The sequence below is a fragment of the Scylla paramamosain genome, unplaced genomic scaffold (assembly GCF_035594125.1).
Source record: "Scylla paramamosain isolate STU-SP2022 unplaced genomic scaffold, ASM3559412v1 Contig1, whole genome shotgun sequence".
In the NCBI taxonomy this organism is placed as follows: domain Eukaryota; kingdom Metazoa; phylum Arthropoda; class Malacostraca; order Decapoda; family Portunidae; genus Scylla; species Scylla paramamosain.
In genome coordinates, this window is record NW_026973666.1 from 553,833 (window position 1) to 578,500 (window position 24,668).

Genomic DNA, 24,668 nt, shown 5'->3' on the forward strand with positions numbered 1-24,668 from the left:
TTCCTTCTCTCTGTAACTTCATCTCAAGTTTCCTTTCTGACCGTTCTATTGCTGCTGTGGTAGACGGTCACTGTTCTTCTCCTAAATCTATTAACAGAGGTGTTCCTCAGGGTTCTGTCCTGTCACCCATTCTCTTCTTATTATTCATCATGATACCACACTGCACTTTTCCATGTCTTTTCATAGACATCCAACCCTTCAGGAAGTGAACATTTCACGCAGGGAAGCCACAGAACGCCTGACTTCTGATCTTTCTAAAATTTCTGATTGGGGCAGAGCAAACTTGGTATTGTTTAATGCCTCAAAAACTCAATTCCTCCACCTATCAACTCCACACAACCTTCCAGACAACTATCCCCTTTTCTTCAATGACACTCAACTGTCCCCCTCTTCTACACTGAACATCCTCGGTCTGTTCTTTACTTATAATCTGAACTGGAAACTTCACATCTCATCTCTAGCTAAAACAACTCCTTTGAACTTAGGCGTTCTGGGACGTCTCCGCCAGCTGCTGACTCTGTACAAGGGCCTCATCCGTCCATTTTTGGAGTATGCTTCACATTTCTGTGGGGGGGTTCCACTCATCCCGCTCTTCTAGACAGGGTGGAATCAAAAGCTTTTTCATCAACTCCTCTCCTTTAATTGTCTTCAGCCTCTATCTCTCATCGCCGCATTGTTGCATCTCTAGCTGTCTTCTACTGCTATTTTCATGCTAACTGCTCTTCTGATCTAACTGCATGCCTCTCCTCCTCCCGCGGCCTCGCTGCACAAGACATTCTTCTTTCTCTCACCCCTCTTTTGTCCACCTTTCTAATGCAAGAGTTAACCAGTATTCTCAATCATTCATTCCTTTCTCTGGTAAACTGCGGAACTCCCTGCCTGCTTCTGTATTTCCAACTTACTATGTGTGGTAATTATTGTACATTGGCAACACTGTTTGGCGTTACTGTTTTCATGTTTGGTAGCACTGTGTATCGTCAGTCACAATGATACCACAGGCCAGTGCAGACCCAGCTGTTTCCTTCTGTTAATGTGTGAGTTTGTGTGTGTATTTATGTTGTTTTGTCCTGTTATGTACTGTGTTCGTGCTGTGTTGCATGATTGTCATTAATTGTTTATATTGAGTTAATGTGTTGTGTAATTGTCGGTAGTTATTTTTGTCTGTATCTGTTACAGATATGAGAGCCTGGTATTTTGTTGAATAAAGCTTGGAGTTGCCACCAAGCGTTTCAGTCTCATTACAATTTATTCAACAAAATTCCCGTCATGGCTAAGTTGCTTAATAAATATTGCTTATATATTTAAGAGAGTTTAGCATGATAAATGTTTTTTTTTTTATTAATTTATTTTATTTTATTTATTATTTTTTGGTGATTAAAGAAAAAACAGTATAACAGTGATAGGATTAAAAGAAAAAAAAAGATAGTGTAGCAGTGAAATGTTTAGTGTTTGGGTGAGCAGTGCAACCTTCCCCCTCCCTCCCTTAGGTCTCTGGTCAGTTTCCTGCTTGGACTATGATAGTGACCTGTGCCTCAGTGGTGGACATCTACCTGGAGTACACCGCCAAGCAACACCTCAGCAAAGGTGCGCACTGATGGAATTAGCATATATTCCAACAAAACAATGATGAAATGGTGATGGATTTTATTATAGGCGTTTCCAGTAGTATCACCAACAAGTCAAACGCTTCGCTCACAAGGCAAACAGAAGCACAGTGCCCAGCAGAGCGTTTGTCTTTCCAAGCCCAAAAGCCAAACAACCAATCAGCGAGTAGCAGAACATCAGAACATCATTTAGGTTCCTGTAAGAATGTATTTTGAAGAATAAAATATAAAATATAGTGCTTTTTGAGACCGAGAAAGTTAGTGTTGTATAAAGAATTTCTTTTTCTTGTCATTTCACATCTAAAAGAACATGTAAGTGACATAAGGCAAGGGAAAGAGGGAAGATGCTCCATTTTCTGGTGATATTTCGCATCTTTTTTGACCGATAGGGTCCATTTCATGGATGTAACTTTAATCCCGCAGCAGTTTTTTTATTTATTTATTTATTTATTTATTTTTTTTTTGTTAGTGCGTTTCTTGCCCCATCTCTTAACATAATCATGTGCGGGCAAGGAAATATATATTTTTGCAATATTATAATTGACATGAAGCTAAAGCAAGGAGAAAATTATAGTTGGCTGAGAACTCATACACGCGAACTCGAAACAGCACATGCTGCCGCCACACACCTCACATCCCTCTCCTTTGCTCTGTCTGCTGCTGGCCTGAAAAGTTCCTCTTCCCAAGGAAATAGACCGAGAACCTTAAGAGATGAAAGGGTCTATTAATACTTCTTCCTGTATATTACGGAATTATTACCTAAAGTCAAATGAGCGATGTATACTACAGTTTTTCCCAAAGGTGATGGAGCCTGTCGTCTGCTAGCTGGGCTGCGAATCGTGTTCACTAGAAAATCATACACTGTATACTGTGCCGGACCACAACTGAAAACGCTTAATCAGTTCAAATTTAAGAACCCACCCTAAAGAATGGGTTAAGATCCAGTGTTGTGTAGGATCCAAACCTTTTGAATTGAGTGTTTTTAGGCATGCAGTGAGCGTTGCCCAGTCACAGGAGCAGTCACAGTTACGCTCGGGTTCAAGCCACCAACATCTCGGCTTACTGGCCACCATGCAGACATTCTAGTTAAGTACTCCAAGGAGTCACAGGCCTGTGTATTGTTTGGTAGTTAGTCGCGCTGTCGGTCCACATATCTTAAGGTAAATATCACGTATAACCTGGCCTTGGTATGCACATGCTGACACCAAGCCCATACCAAGAGTCAGGAGGGCTTAGCGACGAAGGTGAAAAGGAAGGATGTTGCGTGCTGAGGGACAGTAGCATTTTTGGAATGGAGGTCTGCAGGAGAGACGAAAGGAAGGCAAGGTCCACCCCGTGTCTTTCCTTTTACCTTCGAGGAAAAAAATATACTTATTTTCCAAATTTAGCGTGGCAAATAGTTTTGTTTCAGTGAAAACAATGAGAAAATATTTTCCTATTTGGAAAGTCACATATTATAGTTGCAGCGAATATGTTCGTGTTTCTTACAATAGCATGTACCTTCAATGCACAGAGGAAGCAACCAGGCAGGAACCTTCGTCGTTCACCACCTTCCTTTTTCTACGGCTTTCTTTTCTTTTCACGGGTAAGTAATACTGAATTTACCATTATGATAATTGTTTTCTATATTGAGTACATTATGTAAACATGCAAAAGGCTATATAGATGGATCGAGAACAGGGAGTGCAAGATAGCGGGTGGTCAGGGCGTCTATGTATGGTGTGGCTGTAGTAATACTGTGTATGCGTGTGCAACTGTGCATTATTATCTGGTAGGTGGTAGCTAGGCTGCACTGTGTGTGTGCATTATATTTGGTAGGTGGTAGCTAGGCTGCACTGTGTGTGTGTGTGTGTGTATGTGTGTGTGTGTGTTATATCTGTTAGGTGGAAACTAGGCTGCACTGTGTGTGTGTGTGTGTGTGTGTGTGTGTGTGTTATAATTATCTGGTAGGTGGAAACTAGGCTGCACTGTGTGTGTGTGTGTGTGTTATATCTGGTAGGTGGAAACTAGGCTGCACTGTGTGTGTGTGTGTGTGTGTGTGTGTGTATTATATATGGTAGGTGGAAACTAGGCTGCACTGTGTGTGTGTCTGTGTGTGTGTGTGTGTGTGTGTGTTATATATGATAGGTGGAAGCTAGACTGCAGTGTGTGTGTGTGTGTGTGTGTGTGTGTGTGTGTGTGTGTGTGTGTGTGTTATATCTGGTAGGTGGAAACTAGACTGCGCTGTGTGTGTGTGTGTGTGTGTGTGTGTGTATTATATCTGATAGGTGAAAGCTAGACTGCACTGTGTGTGTGTGTGTGTGTGTTTGTTTGTTGTATCTGAGAAGTGGAAGCTAGACTGCACTGTTTGTGTGCATTATATCTGGTCTATAAGTAGAAGCTAGGCTGCAATGTGTGTGTGTGTGTGTGTGTGTGTGTACTACATGACCAAATAATGTACACATTTATTTTCGACCTAGTTGTACCAAAAAAACATGTAGGTGGTTAAAGTTTATCTTGATCCCAAGTCAATAAGTACACTGTTGAAACAGTATCAGGTCTTGGGAATTATATTACAGGAAATTAATTATATTCTATAATTTTATTTAGTCATAAGTAATTACAACAGCCATGAAATGTACTTCTAAATTTAATGATTGTGGATACATTATTATCATTAAAACAGATTTCAAAGTATGGCATTCAGGCCTATCCTCCTTGGTGTAGAGCACTTAGTAGAGCTGAAGCTGATGGATGAGCTGCCCCAACTCTGCTGTTTCCAGACTCGCAGGGACCTGTTTCTGGAGGACACAGAGGGAGAGTTTATTGATCAATATAGGCTCTCAAAAGAAGTGACTCTTGATTTACTTGCCAAAATTGAACACCTACTACCAACATCTGAGACTAACAGAGGTAAGTACACTCATAAACACAAACAGGAACATTTAATTCAGAAAGTTTAAAAAACTTGGAGTATATACATTATATCATGCATGATGAAGGGCCATTTTGAGCCTTGAAGCCCTTATAGAGATTCCCAGCTCTACAATATATTCCTAATAGGATAACACCTAGATCTTCTTTTTTATTTTTAATAATATGAGACTAAAATATGTACTAACTAGTTAGCACTTTTTTTAAAGTATTCAACTACTGCTAGGTAAAACTTTCCTTTTCAAAACTGCACAGGTACTGACTTTATTTTTCCATGTAAATAATAATACTATACCTACAATAGACTTTGCTATGGTGTAATGATACCTCTCTTGATAACAGGGTGCCAAATCCCACCTAAATTGCAGCTTCTGGTAACCCTTCATTATTATGCTACTGGTGACTTGCAGTTAAGCATTGAGGACTGTAGCAACATATCACAACAATCTGTTAGTGTATGTGTCAAAAATGTTACATATGCTATCTGCCAGTTAGTGGTAGGCTATATCATGTTTCTAACACCAGCTGAGGAAAATGACAATATGAGGCTCTTTGAGGAAGTTGCTGGGATGCCTGGCATAATTGGGTGCATTGATGGAGTTTTCATTCCCATTTGTAATCCTGGGGGTCAAGATGCAGAACTGTATCGTTGCAGGAAAGGTTTTTTTGCTCTGAATGTGATGGCAGTATGTGATGCTAAAATGTTTTTCACAACCTTGTTGTAAACTGGCCAGGAAGTGCACATGATTCAAGGGTTTTCAACGAGTCTGGTATATTTGCTGCACTGAACCAAGGGGATTATATGGGTATTTTGCTGGGGGACAAGGGTTACAGATGTGACAACAATCTCTTTACACCTCTCCAAGAACCTCAGACAGCAAAGGAGAGTCATTACAATGTTTCTCATGCAAAACTAGGAATTTGATTGAACGAACTTTTGGTGTAACGAAGAGGAGGTTTGGAATCCTTGGCCAGAGTTTACGAACAGAGCTGGCCACATAAAAAAAAAAAATTGTCACTGCTTGTGCCATCCTCCATAATATTGCAAGGATGAACAGTATTCCTCTAGGTGGTGATCATGAGGAAAATAATGATGAGGACTATGAGGATTTTGATGATGAGGCCCCCGGGGCAGCACAAAGGGCTAGATATATAGAACACCATTTCTAAAGTGTTATTTAGTATAATGACACCAACTCACCTGCATACTGGTCTCGTTTCTCAACAATAGCAAGTATTTTTTTGGTTGTAAAGTATAGTGGGAGGTGGTCACATTACCTGTGTTTTTTTTCCTTAGTGTTGCCTCTTTGGCCTTTAGGCAGTGATATTTATGTATGTACAAACACATTATCCCCTGCCTTCACTACTTACCTCTAGAATTATTTGACTTTAATCTTTCCATGAGTGAAATTCAATTAATCATGTGTATGAGTATATTCATAAGTGGACAGGATGATTTTATCAAAATAAACAATAACATGAGATTCAGGAATCCTGAACTGATGTTCCTTTACTGTATTCCTTAATGCATTAATTGGTACTGATTACAGTGAAAATATATGTAACATTTCACAAACCTGCAGGTAATCCCCATCAAGAGATGCACATAAGTTGTGACTGAAGATACATGATATATACCTTTGAACCCCAATGTGTTTTCAGGTACTGAAGAAAATAATGGAAAACTAAATCAATAACATTTTCAAAACAGTCTGCAGTTGGCATAATATTCATTGTTTCATAAATTTGATTTGGCATTCTGTAGCCAACCTTTCCATGTATGAACACGTGTCATTAATCCTATTTTTTTTTATAGCAGTACACATCTCAAGTTGTGCTCCATACACTCTGCATTGTCTTCCTGCTGCTTCCTGTTGCACATGATGCATCTTCATCTGTTCCTGATGCTCCATTTTTGTTTCCTGAGTAAGATCATAATACTCATTTTGTTTTCTCCTAAAGACTACATATTCTTCAGCAAACCTCCCTCTGTTGTGTTTCCTTACATTAGGAGAAGGGGAAATGGGTGTTGCAGAAGCTGAAGGGTTGGGCTGAAGAGTTACAATGGGAGGAGTGGATGAAGCCATGCAGGTAGACGTTTAGTCCCGCAATCATTATCATGCAATGCCTTGGAAGTTGTGATATGCAGAGGTGCATTGGCTTCCACTAGTGTGAAAAAGAAGTTTGAAAATTAAAATACGTGTGCAATTAACACACACACCATGCCATGCCTTATTACAATCTTAGCACTTTAGTAGCCTTAACAAATCCCTGAAGAAATACCTTAGTATACAGTGTTGTGTAAAAAAAATTGCATGGAGGGGTTACTGCATCCTCTCTCCTCTCTGCATAGATTAGTATGCTGATTTTTATGGACATTACAAAAAGTAATTATGTGCCATCTAATCTATGATGTGTGTGGTATGAAAACATTCATCTCACTGAAGCATAAACTTTATTTCAAGTTATTCTTTTTATCAGTTCCACTGTTAAAGAGAATATTACTTTTTTTTTTTTTTTTTTTTATGTAGGAAGGATACTGGCCAAGGGCAACAAAAATCTAATAAAAAAATGCCCACTGAAATGCCAGTCCCATAAAAGGGTCAAAGCAGTGGTCAAAAAATGGTGGATAAGTGTCTTGAAACCTCCCTCTTGAAGGAATCCAAGTCATAGGAAGGTGGAAATACAGAAGCAGGCAGGGAGTTCCAGAGTTTACCAGAGAAAGGGATGAATGATTGAGAATACTGGTTAATTCTTGCATTAGAGAGGTGGACAGAATAGGGGTGAGAGAAAGAAGAAAGTCTTGTGCAGCGAGGCCGCAGAAGGAGGGGAGGCATGCAGTTAGCAAGATCAGAAGAGCAGTTAGCATGAAAATAGCGGTAGAAGACAGCTAGATATGCAACATTGCGGCGGTGAGAGAGGGGCTGAAGACAGTCAGTTAGAGGAGAGGAGTTGATGAGACGAAAAGCTTTTGATTCCACCCTGTCTAGAAGAGCAGTATGAGTGGAACCCCCCCAGACATGTGAAGCATACTCCATACATGGACGGATAAGGCCCTTGTACAGAGTTAGCAGCTGGGGGGGTGAGAAAAACTGGCGGAGACGTCTCAGAACACCTAACTTCATAGAAGCTGTTTTAGCTAGAGATGAGATGTGAGGTTTCCAGTTCAGATTATAAGTAAAGGACAGACCGAGGATGTTCAGTGTAGAAGAGGGGGACAGTTGAGTGTCATTGAAGAAGAGGGGATAGTTGTCTGGAAGGTTGTGTCGAGTTGATAGATGGAGGAATTGAGTTTTTGAGGCATTGAACAATACCAAGTTTGCTCTGCCCCAATCAGAAATTTTAGAAAGATCAGAAGTCAGGCGTTCTGTGGGTTCCCTGCATGAAATGTTTACCTCCTGAAGGGTTCAACGTCTATGAAAAGACGTGGAAAAGTGCAGGGTGGTATCATCAGCGTAGGAGTGGATAGGACAAGAAGTTTGGTTTAGAAGATCATTAATGAATAATAAGAAGAGAGTGGGTGACAGGACAGAACCCCGAGGAACACCACTGTTAATAGATTTAGGAGAACAACAATGACCGTCTACCACAGCAGCAACAGAACGGTCAGAAAGGAAACTTGAGATGAAGTTACAGAGAGAAGGATAGAAACCGTAGGAGGGTAGTTTGGAAATCAAAGCTTTGTGCCAGACTCTATCAAAGGCTTTTGATATGTCCAAGGCAACAGCAAAAGTTTCACCAAAATCTCTAAAAGAGGATGACCAAGACTCAGTAAGGAAAGCCAGATCACCAGTAGAGCGGCCTTGACGGAACCCATACTGGCGATCAGATAGAAGGTTGTGAAGTGATAGATGTTTAAGAATCTTCCTGTTGAGGATAGATTCAAAAACTTTAGATAAGCAGGAAACTAAAGCAATAGGACGGTAGTTTGAGGGATTAGAGCGGTTAGAGTGTTTTTTTTTTTTTTTTTTTTTTTTTTTTTTTTTTTTCTCAAATTTCTGGAAACTGATGTATATTGCATGATAGTCCGCAACCTTACTTCTATTAGACATGTAAGTATTAACTTCAGGGGAAGATACTAATGCTGAATCATTAGGGGGCTTTGAAAGATTAGACAAGTGTATGGATGGAGATGACAGGTGGAAATAAGCAGGCATGTTTCATACAGGGACCCTTCCTGCCTGCAATCCCCGGCTGCAGGCCCGGGAGTGCTGGCACAAGAGAAGGAAGGAATCAGATAGTGGGTGGCAGAGTAGGGAGGGGATGAAAGGGAGGTGACATTGAGCCACGCTGATCCAGCATCCAATCAGTGGACAGTCTTGTGCCATGCCTATCCAGCTGCTAATCAGCTGGCCAGCAAAGCCAGTGACTCAGACAACAGAGGCCTTATACACATGTTTTTGTGATTGCTCTCTGTGATGCTACCGATTTTTTTTTGTTTATAGCAACTGATTTATGATATTGTATGGTGTAACACTATTGCAAAATAGTGCAACAATGTCAGGCCATCATTCTAGTGAGGCTTAGCCCATCAGGAGTGAGTGGAGATGTTGTGTGAGGCTTTTCCTCACACTGTAATTTTTGTAAATCTACCTGCTTCAGTAATGATGATGATGCAGATTATGTAGATGAAGGAAGTGATAGTGATTCTGATGATTTGTGTAGTGTGTGATAATAATCTGGTCAAGGTGGTGATGGTGATAGTGGCATTGGTTGAGGTGATGTGTTACATGCATATCATGAAAAAAGAGCGCAAATGAGTAAGGCAGTTTGAAAGCTGTGGCGCTAAAAATACTCAAATATTTAACAATAATTTCGTCAAAAAATGGTTTAAAACATAGGCACAGAAAAAAAAATGCACACACACACACACACACACACACACACACACACACACACACACACACACACACACACACACACACACACACACCAAATTGTACTTGTTATGAGCTTCATTGATAAGGTAGCCTGAAAATAACCGAGTTACATGTGCTTGAAGGTTGCCAAACTTTCACTTTTTGTGTGTGTGTGTGTGTGTGTGTGTGTCCCTCCCTTTCTATGCGTAGTGCTTCAAATATCCCCTTGGTTTCCTTTAGCCATTGGCCTGCTTTTTTAAACTTATTAGTAACTACGAAGCAACAATCCCCATGGTTGTATTTAGTTCTAATAGTCCCACAGTCACATTTGTTAAACACTGGATGCAAGCCCCAATGTCGGGTTAGTAAATATGTACTAAGCCTTGTGCAAAGGTTGGCACCTCTTTTTCCCTCAGCAACGATGAAAAGTTGCCAAATTTTATGTTATTTCTCATTTACTAGATCGACTTTAGTTACAGCTAAAGAAAGAGGTACTCTATCCATATATGCCTTCAGAATCATCATACAATGTATAATAGTGAGAATTCTATGATTGTATGTTGATGTTCGGAACGATCACAAGAGTGGCTTGAATGGAGGCGAAGGCCAGAACTATTTTGGCTTGTAATAGTGAGTGTTTCTCACTGAATGAATATGTGGAATTATGTGAGTTGACCCTTTGTGTACTGTATTAAAATAAATGTGAAAATCCATCTATTTACTTTAAAAATTGCAAATGCACACACCTGTGTTGAGGCCAGTGGAATCACTGTCCAAGAGATGAGTCAAAGGTATTATAATATTTGACAAATGGGAATTATAATACTATTGCTGATATTTTCTTTATTCTCATACTAACAAATGATGATTGCACTTGCTCTAGAAGCAATATCAGTAAAAAAAAATGACCCTCCATACCCAAACGAACCCCCTTACCCAAACTAAACCTAACATAACTAAACTGTAAAAATTGCTTCCAGCATTATAAATAACTGGTGATGGATATATATGGGGTTTAAATTACTCAGACTGAGAAGCTGTATCTGATATGGTTAAGAAAAGCCATTTTGAGACTCTTCAAAGAGCAAAATAATACCAGGACTTGTCAAGTGACAGTGGACGCTGGCTGTAAACATACCATAACTCTCAGGCTGCAAACGCAGTCTCCCAAATGCACCTGAACACAACATTTTGAACCCCGAAATCTATTAATTTAGAGGATGTATACATTTTTTTTACACATAGTAACAATTTAGTACATTTTAATATTTTCAATATAACTTTCAGTTGCATAGGACTGGTAAATATCATTGGGGTTTGCTGATGGGGAGGGGTACCTCACGCCAGCATTTCCAGTAGATTTCTTAGGATTTGGTTGACCTGACCCAAAGCACAGAGCTAGTGTTGAAAAATCCAAAACAGCTACATTAGTACTAGTAAATATAAACACCACATTTATAAAATTGGGTCATTATGTCATCAGCTTAGAACTGTTATCTGAATAGTTATTCAATGGTTCAAGTTTGCCAACCACTAGCACATAACTGCATTCATGTTTTCGTAATGTTTCATGAGTTATATTTCATATTTAGGCAAAACCTTGATGTGACTTTTGTCTTTGACCTTACATGAGAACACAAGAAACATAAGAACACAAAGGTTGGTGCAGGGAGCCATCAGGCCTATACTTGTATGTGGCACTCCTTGTATAAAACATACCTGCCTATTTCCACTTGTCATTCCCATCAACTACTACTATTACTACTACTACTACTACTACTACTACTACTACTACTACTACTACTACTACTACTACTACTACTAACATAAGAACACAAGGGTTAGTGCAGGAAGCTATCAGACCAACATGTGGCAATCCCTGTATGAAACACACCTGCTTATTTCCACCTGTCATCTCTATCCATACACTTGTCTAATCTTTCAAAGCTCCCTTTTGACTCAGCATTAACAACCTGATTACTGAGTCCATTCTATTCATCCACTACTCTTTCTGAGAACCAGTTCCTTGCTATCTTTAAGAAATTTAACTGTCTAACTTGAACCAGTTGTTTCTTGTCTTGTCATGATTACTGACTCTGAGAATATTGCTTACAACAACTTTATCATGTGTTGGTGTATAAGGCAGCTAGGTGTGCAAGATGACCCCATAATTGGGGCATTCACTATGGTCTGGAAAAACTGCCAGATTTACCAGCTGATTGAATTTTACACAAAAAGGCAGTTAGCTGGGAAAAAAAATTTGTCATTTGTGTGTTATCAAACCAACAAATAAAATTAGGAACATTTTTGCCATCATCATCAAGCAGAGAGCAAGAAATATAGCAAAATGAGCTAAATACTATGCCCATTACTTCAAATTAGGAATATATATATCATCACCTTGGAACCAATACTATCCTATTGTGCCCACAGTACATCGTGGATTTTCTGGCTAATACATGTAAATTTATATTGCAGTCTCCGCAGTATATTGGGGGCTTCTGTGACTGATAAATATTTAAGTTTTTATAGCTTTTAATGATTTCTGTGGTAAAATAAACATTTTACCATTTAATGACTAAGAAATAAAAATACTGAAACGTACCCCCTACCAGTAGGCAAGGAGCGCCTCACACCGGTGCTGCATTCAGTCCATGGGTATCTAGGAGAAGGACTTTCCCTGGGTGGCTGGGAACGGCTGCGGCTCTTACTCACCCGGTCACTCTCAGTGAAAAGTCATGCAGAGCAGGGAGAAGAAAACACACTTCTCCTTATATCCATATATTACATAACAGTACACAAAGTCAGTGGTCAATATAGTCACAACATTTAGTGCCCTCTAAGGGGTGTGATGTTCCCTTGTGGCACACGATAATTACAAATCCTATCACTGGATTAAAAGAAATACAAATATTGACACTTTTATAGATTTTTAATTGATAATGGAATAAACCGAATAATAATAATAAAAAGAAAGGAATTCAGAAATACAAAATAAATGGTAGCATACTCTTCAGTTACATAATTCAGAAATACAAAATAAATGGTAGCGTATTCTTCAATTACATAAAACTACGATGGAGATATTTTCGCGACTACTGAATTGCGGGGGAGACCAGAGAATAAATAAATAAATAACAAATATCTATAAAAAAAAGTATGTATAGACCTGAGGACAGTCTCACACGGTGATCTCGAACCAGGTGGTTTCACTAGTCCCGTGGAGAAAACCAACAAAAAAGAACGAAAAAATGCGAATATCTATCCACTCAGAAGACAGTTTATCAACAGGAATATCTGAGGAGAATCCGAGAGGGTCTGAGGAGAATCCGAGAGAGACTGCTTTAGTAAATTATTGTTAAATAAACACTTACTTAATATTACAGGAAATGGAGGAGGAGATTATCAGACTGCATGCCCACCTGAGGAGAATCCGAGAGAGACTGGCTTTGCTTGTGAGGGAATCGGCGGGAACTAAGGATAAAGGTTTCCAATGGGGAAATTTATTAAGAGTTATAATTTTGTTTTTTAGTGGGGGGGGCGACTAGGTTGTGAGTTCAGGGATGAAAAATATGAATAATTAAGTTACTGTTTACTTTATAGTTGTTACTTTAAGAAGTTTAATTCAATGGACTTTTGAAATCAATTAGGGAATTAGTCAAAGTCTGGTATCTCTTCCCGGCTTGCGTAGCAACAGGGGTAACAGGACGGCGAAGCAAAGAAGATTTATCAGATTCGTCAACCTCATTGGCGCGGCGTAATTATCTGGGATTTGTTTGAGCTGGTTTAAGACCTTACCATTATAGAATTAATTTTATCGTATTAAGGGCTCCCCATTCTCTGGGATTAGGTGAAAAATTCGCCTCTATAACCTGGCCAAGCAGGAGAAATTACGTTTATTCACTGGGTAAATTTGTTATAGAAGTGGTCAACACAGTGACGCTGAGAGGGGGGGGGGGGAAAAGCAAGGACAAAAGGACACTGAGGAGAGGAGGGGAAGGAGGGGGGTTAGTCACATGGTACTGAGATTCTGGTCATCCTCGCACATTACATGGGCCTTAGCCTAGGAAAAAAGTAGAAATATACATAATTAATTTCCCAGCACCACACGAGCCTTTCATCCGTTCTAGAATTTTTCACCTCTCTCTTTTCTCCTTACCAAAAAAAAAATAAAATAACACCTTCACATCCGAGTAATTAGAACCTCCCCTCACCACCACACAACCAAGCCAGGCTGACGAACTGCACGTGATCTCTGTCGGGAAATAATTCTGACATTCTCTCCCATACAATGGCTTGTGGGCCATATCACCACAATGTCCCTTGGAGACATAACTCGGCTCTTTCTCTCATCTCAAGGAAAAAGAAAAGAAATTCCACCCCAACCAGCCTCTTGACCTCCTGTGGTGTGAGGACTTAACCTTAAGTCACTCCGTCACTCTCTGAAACGAGATTCGGCCACCCCAGTACTCGGTTCCTTCCACTCGAAGTCATTTACTCATCCACACATTCACTCACACCACGAGATACTATAGATGATTACGCGAAGCGCTCGCCACGTCCTGAAGTAATCCACCACAGTATGGCCCGAACGGGTTGTCGAGTGCAGTAATAGTCTGCGAATTAAAGTGGTTCCTTATTCCTTCTCAAATTCTTACATCACCTCTCACATAGTACCCATACCCGTCATACCACGATTCATTACAACCAGTCCAGCCAGACCATGCAAAAGTAAGGGGGGGGACTCTATTTACCCCAAGCACTCTGCTCTTTTCTATACCGTTTTTCCAGCGACATTAACATTCCTCAATATAGCGTCTGGGACGGTTACGCACTCTAGGCGGTAACACTTCAGTTTCTATATCAGGTTGGAATACTGTGTCTTGAGCCGCAACTACGTACTCTTCCTCACTGTGAAACTGTTTGATCTTTTCTGCCGCTCTTTGCACCATCTTTCCCGAGAAAGGGTCTTTCACCACATAACCACCGCCTCCTCTTAAAACTTCCACCACCTTATATGGGCCGTCCCAACGAACACACAGTTTCTTACACACTCCTGACTCTGTAGTTTCTCGCTTCACCCACACCAACGCCCCAATGTCTACCTTCTGCTCCTTGCGTTTCCTGTTGGCCGCATTACGGTATTTCCGAGTCATTTTCTCGTGTGTTTCCCGGATCAGCCGGCGGACCACATCCACGTCTTGCTCGTCACCATCAACTGCGGGTAGCCTGGCACCCACCACTCGGGGCGCATGCCGGGAGAAAAACGCGAAGAAAGGTTGTTGGGCGATACTGGTATGGACGGCGGCATTCATAGTGGCCTGACACACAGGGAGTAGGCGAGGCCACCGTAGCGGGTAACCTCGGCACATGGAAGCCAAGATGGATTTGAGCGTGCGATGGAGTCGTTCGGTGATGGCGTTCCCTTGCGGGTGGTAGGGAGTGGTGTAACAGAGGGTGATGAGGTGTTGCTGGCAGAATTGTTGGAAGATCTGGGAGGTGAACTCGCCCCCGTTGTCCAGGACGATGGAGTGAGGAGTCCCGAAGTCGGTAATGTACTGCTGCAGCGCCTCTACAATTCCCTCTGATAGTTTGTTTTTGAGTGGATAGAACTTCACAAATCGGCTAAAGTGATCTACGATAGTCAACACATATCGGTAGCCACCACTGCCTGCAATCATATCCGTCAGGTCTATACCTATCCTATCTAAGGGCTTCTCTACTGAAGGTAATTCCTGATAAGGCTGCTGTAACCCTGGAGAGGTTTTAAATCTTTGACAGGTAAGGCAATTCTTTATGTACTGGGTTACGTCAAACTTGAGATTACACCAGTAAAACAATTCTTCGGCCTTTTTAATTGTCTTTTTCTGACCCAGGTGGCCAGAAAGCTCATGTGCATGTTCTAAAGCTTTAGGAATCAGAACCTGAGGAACTACCAATGAATAATGAATGCTGCCATCAATGTTTTCCTTAGCGTAGTACAGCAACTCATCAATTATAGTGAACTGGTGCAATATACTCTTATGATACTTTTTGGTAGGTATAGACCCTCCTTTCAGATACTCTATCATGCCTCTCCACTTAATTTCTTCCCTTTGTTGAATCTTGATTTGTTCTAAAGTCAGGCCTAAATAGTTTGGAGTAGGACATCGCTGAATGATCCTCACTGGGCGAGAGAGCTGATCGGCCACGTAGTTATACTTTCCCTTCACATATTGGATGTTGTATTGGTATTCTCTCATCTCTAGTATCCAGCGGTTCATCCTGGCAGATTTGGTCTTTCTTTTGAATATACTAGTAAGGGGCTGATGATCTGTGAATATAGTGAAGCTAGTTCCCCACAAATAATGATGGAAGTGTCTACAAGAGAGAAGTACTGCCAAGGCTTCTTTATCTGTAGCTGAGTACCTATTCTCAGTGGAGTTTAATTTTTTTGAAAAATAGCCCAAAGGTCTGACGGACCCATCCTCCTGAGTTTGACTTAAAACGCCTCCTATGTGGGTATTACTGGCATCAGTTGTTAACATGAACGGCTGGTTACTTTGCGCTCTCGCTAGTATAGGGGCCTGGGCAAGAGATCTTTTTAAGGTATCGAATGCCTCCTGACACCTGTCTGTCCAAAGGAAAGGTTGATCTTTTTTCGTTAGGTTGGTAAGTGGAGTGGCTATTTGAGCGAAATTACTGATGTGTTTCCTATAAAATCCTGCCATACCTAAAAATCGTCTCACTTCCTTGACCTTAGTGGGCGGTTTCATTTCCAATACTGCCTCTACATTCTTTGGGTCGGGTTGACTACCTTCTTGTGAAATTTTATGACCAAGAAACGTAACTTCAGTCTTTGCCATTTCGCATTTAGATAAGTTAAGCTTGACTCCGTTTTCTTTAAGTAAAGCGAAAGTTTCACTGAGTCTTTCGCTGAGTGTGGTGAAGTCTGAAGCCCAAATGATTAGGTCGTCTAAGTAATTTTTCATCCAACCCTTCTTCACGAGAGGAGCTAACAATGAGGCCATATGTCTAGTAAAGATAGCTGGAGAACAGCTTAATCCAAAAGGTAGCCTTTTAAACCTATAGAGAGTCACCCCATCACTGAAGGCTGTGAGGTCTCTGCTACCTTCCTCCAATAGAATTTGAAAATAAGCCTCCCTCATATCTAGCGTGGCATAGAACTGATGGCCAGCTGCTTGTTCAACTAATTCTTCTAGGCGGGGAAGCGGGTAAATGTCAGTAGTTAGGTGTTTGTTGACATGTCGGTAGTCAAGGCACATTCTTTTACTTCCATCCGGTTTATTGACTAATACTATAGGAGAGAGCCATGCAGATGTAGATTTTTCAATGATATCTCTGTTCTCCATATCTGTTAACATGTTTGATATCAGGGTTTTTGCTTCCTCGGGGTATCGGTACCTAGGACCACGACTAGGCTCTGGATTAGAGATATTAATTTTAGCAGGAGGCCCTTTCATTAATCCAAGTTCGTTTTTGTCTACTATGAATAAATCATGGTGATTGAGAATGATATTTTTTAAGATTGTTTTCTGCTCTCTAGTAAGGTTACTCCATTTCTGTTGTCTTATCAACTCCTCGAGTCTTTGTGGCCTACTCTTTGATTCCTGACACCTTGTTTGGTCGTTGTGTGGCAACAGATCATTGTGGATTTCTAGGGAAGGAGTGGCTTGCTTTTGGTGGATGACTTTGATCGTCGGGGAGGAGATGTTTTCAAAAGTGCCTAATAGGGTTCCTGGTTTGATTGTTTTCCGGCCCTTAGTATCATTAAGAAATGGGAGGGGGACCTTTTTATTCTCATCTACTGTCACAATCAAGGGGTGATGATTAGGCGTTAAACATGGCTGAGGCTGGACTAACAAAGTTTCTCCTGGGTTTTCTTTCACCGAGATAGGAAGAAACTGAGCTCGGTAGGGATCAAGTTTGATGGTATGAGTTAGACGGATGTGTTCTGTTTGACTGGGAGTGGTAGGAAGAATAGGTACCTCGTGAACTCGTTCCACCTTGCCTTTCTGCCTTTTGATATGATTGACAAGGTATGTGGTTTTACCCCACTTTACTGTATTTGTTTTACCATTCCATTGAAAAGGAGCTTGTGAAAGTATGTCTGTCCCGAGTAAGACGTCAGCGTCAAGGTAGCTATTCGGGACTACAGGGCACCATTGTTTGTGTATAGTCTCTTCACCTACTCCTATCTCTAGTAAGGTCATCCCCAAGATTCGTAAGGGTGAACCAGTTACCCCTTGTAGTATAGGTACTGCTCGCCTTTGTGATATAGTTCCTTCTAATTTCTCTACCGCAGCCTCTGTGATTAAAGTATAGCTGCTACCAGTGTCAATGACAGCTTTAAGAATTTTCTTGTTAACTATGAGATTGATAGCGGGGGATGTGAATCCCTGGGTGAGTCATATATTCTGATTTGGTTTTCCGGGGCAGTTTTTATTTCCTCTCCAGCATCCATGCTGTCTACAGTCAAAACATGATCCACGGGCAGGTTTTCTCCAGCACTCTCTCAGCGTGTGACTATGGGTTCGACAGTGTGAGCAATATTTAGCGGGTTGTGTTGGAGAGGGGGAGGTTCTCAACCTTCCTACTTGATCAGTGAGACTTTTAATCTGCTGCTTAAGTTCCCAAATTTCCTTTGATTCCTTGGATGTTGCATTTGTTAGATCTGGGGGATTTTGAGTTATTGGGTCAGGGTTACCAATGAGTTTTGATTTAGATTTTTCCAGTTCAGTTTTAATTCTAGCAATGGGGGAAGTATGGGCAGCCTTGAGCAGTTGGCGCTCATGTTCTACCCTGTCAATAAATTTATCAAGAGGATAATCCTCATCCAGGAAACCTTCTAGTCTAGCCTTTGCTTCTTGGGTTAAGCCCTGCCACAACTTTCTTTTGATAATTTTCTTACATTTAGGGAGTTTCTCTCCTGGAAAGCTCATCTCTAGAGTGGCATATTTGCAAGTGAATTTGTTGGCAAATGCTTGGGGAGATTCTACCCAATCATATGTCTGTGCGTCTATGTCTCTCCACGCCCTGTCAAAGTTAACCTCTTGGGAGAATTGTGATAGAAGCAATTGTTTAATACTATTCCAGGTGTGACAATGATGTAAGGTTTGATGGTTATGTATGAGAGCTGCGAGCTCGCTGCTGACCCTACTCTTTGCAATTTGCACTTTGCGGGTGTCCTCATTGCTACTTTGCTCCACCAGTTCAATGAAAATTTGCAATTGGGTAGTTGAGTCAAGACCTTGTAGGTGGTGGAGTTCAAGAATTGGGATATCTCGGGGTTTGGTGGGAGTGCTAGGTGCTCTGTGTAAATTAGGGATGTTAGCCAAGCGCCCAATTACCTGATTTTGTTGATTTAAGATTTGCTTTAGTTCCTCTACTTCCTGTTCTAAAGTGTTCAAGTCTTTCCCTTTACTTTCATGTTTAACTGCTCCCAGGCTCTCTCTGGTGTTATGATCCATTAAGTCCTGCCACGGGTCTAATCCACCCCTTGGGAGGCGAACATTATCAGTCATCTTTGCTCACATGGAAGTTTAACGTACTGGGTGTAGAACACAATCTCTCAGGGTGATTGTTAGGTGACCTGCGATACACAGTATGCGCTCAGGTTTTCTTCTTCCAGGACAATGTGTTCTACTCCACTGCCTCTCTATTGCTACTGTGACCTTCAATAACTCTTTTGATCTTACTGATTACTTGAGCTTGGCCTCTCTCATCCCAGTGAACACCATCCTCGCTCAGTTCTTGTACAAATTGAATATTATTAAAATGAATGTTTGGGGTCTTCAGGGCTCTCTTTACTGTATTATTGATTCCTACTTGGAATTTCTTATATTTCTCCACTGATATTCCCCTAGGGTTGGTCCTGGGTTCAATTTGGCAGACATGCACTAGTGATTGGCATTTGGCAGTGATTTCTTTGATGATGTTCTTAACATCGGAGAAAATCCTAGCGGGATTGGTAGATGTTTCTATGTCGTTGCTGCCTATCCACAAGATGGTCAAGTCATGTTGCCACTCGAGTACTCGATTTAACCGATCATCCTCAAAGAAAGTCCTAGCCTTTGCTCCAGGGGCTCTGAATATCCTAATTTGCACATTTGTTACCTCTAGATGCCGGGGAATCTGGCTATGCCCTACAAGTGCCACCTTCAACATTTACACTTATTTCCAGTCTCCACCTCTTTCGGTCAGTCGCGAAATAAATGCCACCGCTGCTCACCAGTTTAGTGCCCTCTAAGGGGTGTGATGTTCCCTTGTGGCACACGATAATTACAAATCCTATCACTGGATTAAAAGAAATACAAATATTGACACTTTTATAGATTTTTAATTGATAATGGAATAAACCGAATAATAATAATAAAAAGAAAGGAATTCAGAAATACAAAATAAATGGTAGCATACTCTTCAGTTACATAATTCAGAAATACAAAATAAATGGTAGCGTATTCTTCAATTACATAAAACTACGATGGAGATATTTTCGCGACTACTGAATTGCGGGGGAGACCAGAGAATAAATAAATAAATAACAAATATCTATAAAAAAAAGTATGTATAGACCTGAGGACAGTCTCACACGGTGATCTCGAACCAGGTGGTTTCACTAGTCCCATGGAGAAAACCAACAAAAAAGAACGAAAAAATGCGAATATCTATCCACTCAGAAGACAGTTTATCAACAGGAATATCTGAGGAGAATCCGAGAGGGTCTGAGGAGAATCCGAGAGAGACTGCTTTAGTAAATTATTGTTAAATAAACACTTACTTAATATTACAGGAAATGGAGGAGGAGATTATCAGACTGCATGCTCACCTGAGGAGAATCCGAGAGAGACTGGCTTTGCTTGTGAGGGAATCGGCGGGAACTAAGGATAAAGGTTTCCAATGGGGAAATTTATTAAGAGTTATAATTTTGTTTTTTAGTGGGGGGGGGCGACTAGGTTGTGAGTTCAGGGATGAAAAATATGAATAATTAAGTTACTGTTTACTTTATAGTTGTTACTTTAAGAAGTTTAATTCAATGGACTTTTGAAATCAATTAGGGAATTAGTCAAAGTCTGGTATCTCTTCCCGGCTTGCGTAGCAACAGGGGTAACAGGACGGCGAAGCAAAGAAGATTTATCAGATTCGTCAACCTCATTGGCGCGGCGTAATTATCTGGGATTTGTTTGAGCTGGTTTAAGACCTTACCATTATAGAATTAATTTTATCGTATTAAGGGCTCCCCATTCTCTGGGATTAGGTGAAAAATTCGCCTCTATAACCTGGCCAAGCAGGAGAAATTACGTTTATTCACTGGGTAAATTTGTTATAGAAGTGGTCAACACAGTGACGCTGAGAGGGGCGGGGGGAAAAAGCAAGGACAAAAGGACACTGAGGAGAGGAGGGGAAGGAGGGGGGTTAGTCACATGGTACTGAGATTCTGGTCATCCTCGCACATTACATGGGCCTTAGCCTAGGAAAAAAGTAGAAATATACATAATCAATTTCCCAGCACCACAAACACACAGGCAGCACAGGGGTGGCAGGCACTCACCATCACAGTCAGTCACATGCAAACTCTACTCACAAGGGCTGTACTCACCTTCCCTTTCTCTCGCTCACCCATCTTGTCACATTGCAGTCTTGGTACACTCTCTCTCTCTCTCTCTCTCTCTCTCTCTCTCTCTCTCTCTCTCTCTCTCTCTCTCTCTCTCTCTCTCTCTCTCTCTCTTTTTTTTTTTTTTTTTTTTATTTAAACAAAATTTACATCAGGCTTAAAACAACACGTTTTTTATGCTGTTATTTGAAAAGCCTATACTTAAATGTAATGAAGAAAATATATACAAAAAGTAAACTCATCCTACTATATATATATAGACATGATTAACACAGCACTAGTGTGGGGGGTTGTGTTTTACGCCACCTGTGTGCAGCCACTTTCACCTGCTGGAGTGTCATTGTCTGTGTATCACTCGTGGCTGCCGTAAACACATTCCACAGTCTGGAGGTTCTAGCTGTGTAAGAGCGCTGGTGCTGCCTCGAGTAAGATCGAGGCACTTGCACCAGCATGTCATTGGAGGTGGTGGTCCTGGACTCCCTCTGGACAGCTCGTGGTGGGAGCCTTATCGAGCTGAGATGAGGGACCTCCAGAACCCGGGCCTTGTGCTGGACCACCAGCGCCGACACGTCCCGCCGATGCTCCAGCGACGTGACTCCGGTCTGCTCCTCCTGCTGCTGCTGCTGCTGCTGCTGCTGTCCGTCCATCCCCACCAAGCGCAGGGCACGGCGTTGCACAGCATCCAGTCTCTGCAAGTGGGTGGGGGTACTCGACATCCAGGACAAGGCACTGTACTCCATACAAGGCCGTATCTGAGCCTTGTACAGTGTGAGGATGCCCCGGGAGTCGAGGTTTCCTGACATCCGACGCAGTGCAGAGACTCGCTGGGAGACCTGGTGGGCAACAGCAGCAACATGGCGGTCAAAGCGCAGGCCACAGTCCACTGTCACTCCCAGCAACTTGACGTGTTCCTGGAGGAGTGTCTGGCCTCCAAAAATCAGACAGCCTGAGACGGCTGGGGAGGCAGCTGGGGACCGTGAGATGACCATGGCCTGCATCTTTTCTGGAGCGAAGCTGACTTGCCACGCCTCTCCCCACTCCATCACCAGCCTGAGCTGCCTATTTAGCTCTCTAACGGCTCGTTGACTGTCGGAGCGGCAGTAGGAGCGGGAGAGATTGCAGTCGTCGGCGTATGCAAGCAGAGTCGGGATTTGCCGCAGGAGGTCATCGATGTATATGTTCCACAGGATCGGGCCCAACACTGAACCTCTCTCTCTCTCTCTCTCTCTCTCTCTCTCTCTCTCTCTCTCTCTCTCTCTCTCTCTCTCTCTCTCTCTCTCTCTCTCTCTCTCTCTCTCTCTCTCTCTCTCTCTCTCTCTCTCTCTCTCAGTACTACAGGGTGCCTGACAACCTGCCTCCTATATCCTAACCTCTGCCAGCTGACACTTACCTACACCTATTCTAGCTTGCAAGATATACAAGTACATGTCATATGGATTACCAATATTGGTAAGGATAATTGCTACTTATACTATATGTGCACTCACACTCACAGAACTGCAATTAAGCAGTACCGTATAACGATTACACATGCAGTTTAACAAAATTTTGTCTTGTCCTTGGCCCCAAACCATAATTTTCTAGTTATTTCTATTTTGTGGTTAGAACAATGAATTTACATTTTTGCCTTATTTCATTATAGTATAGGTTACTATTGGTTTTCATGTCAGGTAAAGACCTATGCAAAATTTCACTTCCTTATCTATTTGCATTTGAAATGTTGCAAATAAGTTGAAACAATGAAATAAAGAATAAAAAGTGTTCTAAAGATTTTTTAATAAGATCATTCTTGAACTGACGATATCTAGCAAGAAATTTATCATATTTAGAAGAATTTGCTTATATTTCAGAAATCTCAAATCTTCCAGAATGTTCTATCAGACACTTAGAAGTTTCTAGAACATTCTATTCAATGTAAACATTTCCAGAATATTCTAGAACTTTCTAGAATACAGTAGAAGTATCAAGAATTTTCTAGAATGATTCATAATATTCAAGAATATTCAAGAAAGATTGAGAACATTCTGGAACACATTCTAGAAAGACTAAGAATATTCTAGAGTACTACTTCACAATATAAAAGTAGGGGCTTGCTGACCACCAATCAGTTCTGCTTTGGGTGCCAGAGAAGACACATTACAAGAGGTGAAATGGCATCAAGAGGCTGCAGTCATTCTCCTGATGCATTCTGCTACATATGTGGTCAATTCATCAAGACAAGAGCAAAGTTCTCTTTGACAGCATCTGAAAAAATGTGTGAAGCTTACAAAGTATATTTTGCTGTGCCAGTTGGAGACCAAGACAAGACCTGGGCACCTTATTTTACTTGTGAGCATTTTAAGAGAATGCTAGAAGGTAAAATAGCTGTTAGTTTTTCAAGAGTAAAATCCAATTAAGAATGAAGAATACAAATAGAATAAGTTTAACAGATACTCGTACTGTTGTTCTTTTACAGAATGGTATAGAGGGGAAAACAGAACCATGAAATTTGCTATTCTAGAATATGGCAAGAATCTACTGATCACTCAACTGACTGCTTTTTCTGTATGGTGGATCCTTCCAAATGCCAATCTGGGAAAAATGCACCTGTTGTTTTCTGTCCAGACATTCTGTCTTCCATTGCATACCACACAGTGCTGATCTTCTTGTACCAGCTTCTCTGTTTTTTGTCCAGACATTCTATCTTCCATTGCATACCACGCAGTGCTGATCTTCCTGTACCAGCTTCTCCAGGAAGAAGTTAGTTACCAGAAGAAAGCAGCAAGTCTGAAGATGAGCTAAACAGAGGAAGACTGTGACATCACAGATACAGTTGTAGTTGAATTACTACCCAAACCAAAGAGACCTCAATGACTTGGTTTGACAAAAGTCAAATGATGGGCTTTTAATTTCAAGGCTGAAGGAATGGGATTTACTTGATGATAATGTGCCAAAACCAAAGAAAATATCACAAACATTTCTCCAGCTTCTTTGCAAAGGAGGACAGGCTATGCTACTGGAATTATGTATTAGGCTTGTTTGATGCTATTAGAATTGCTTGCAATGCAGATGAATAGAGACTTCATTGACAGCTTCTCCAAAAGCCTGAAAACTGTACTTCTTCACAACGGAAACAAGTATCCATCTCTGCCTCTTGTTCATTCTGTGCATCTCAAGGAGGACTACAGCAGTGTAAAGCTTCTGGAAACTTTGAACCACAACAAGTATAGCTGGGATGTTACTGGAGACAAGATGGCTTTCTTGATGGGGCTGCGAGGAGATTTTACTAAGAATCCCTGTTTTCTTTGCCTATGGGACAGTAAAGACTGAGCAGCACATTACCAGAGAAAGCACTGGCCTCCAAGGACTGACAGTACAGTGGGGCACAATATCAAACATGAGCCATTGGTGAATCCTCAAAAGGTTTTTTTTCCTCCACTACACATCAAACTGTATCTCATGAAACAGTTTGTTACAGCTCTTGACAAGGAGTCTGCTGCCTTCAAACATCTTCAAGACTTCTTTCCTAAACTTTCAGAGGCAAAGGTGAAAGCTGGATCTTTATTGTATCACAGGTAAGGAAAATTATGGAGTGCTCAGAATTTCTACAGAAGCTTACAGAAAAAGAGAAAAAAACTTGCGAGTGTTTCATTGCTGTAGTACAGGGCTTTCTTGGCAACAACAAGGCTGATAACTATA

General features: G+C 41.2%; 1 protein-coding gene across 7 annotated transcripts in view; it reads left to right on the forward strand.

Annotated features, from left to right (window-relative positions):
* The first annotated feature begins 2,266 nt into the window (after window positions 1-2,266).
* Window positions 2,267-24,668, forward strand: part of LOC135095827 (uncharacterized) — a 54,306-nt gene continuing 31,904 nt past the window's right edge. For 2 of the 7 annotated variants that reach the window (XR_010264512.1, XM_063996949.1), the window contains exons 1-2: window positions 2,316-3,189; window positions 4,270-4,496. Coding sequence is in view for 3 of the 7 variants with exons in the window: in XM_063996949.1 (XP_063853019.1) it covers window positions 3,110-3,189; window positions 4,270-4,496 (307 nt within the window). In the remaining 4 variants the exon portion in view is untranslated. Of the gene's footprint in view, window positions 3,190-4,269; window positions 4,497-24,668 lie in introns of all 7 variants that reach the window. The other 5 variants (XM_063996952.1, XR_010264511.1, XR_010264513.1 and 2 more) reach the window with 5 other exon arrangements.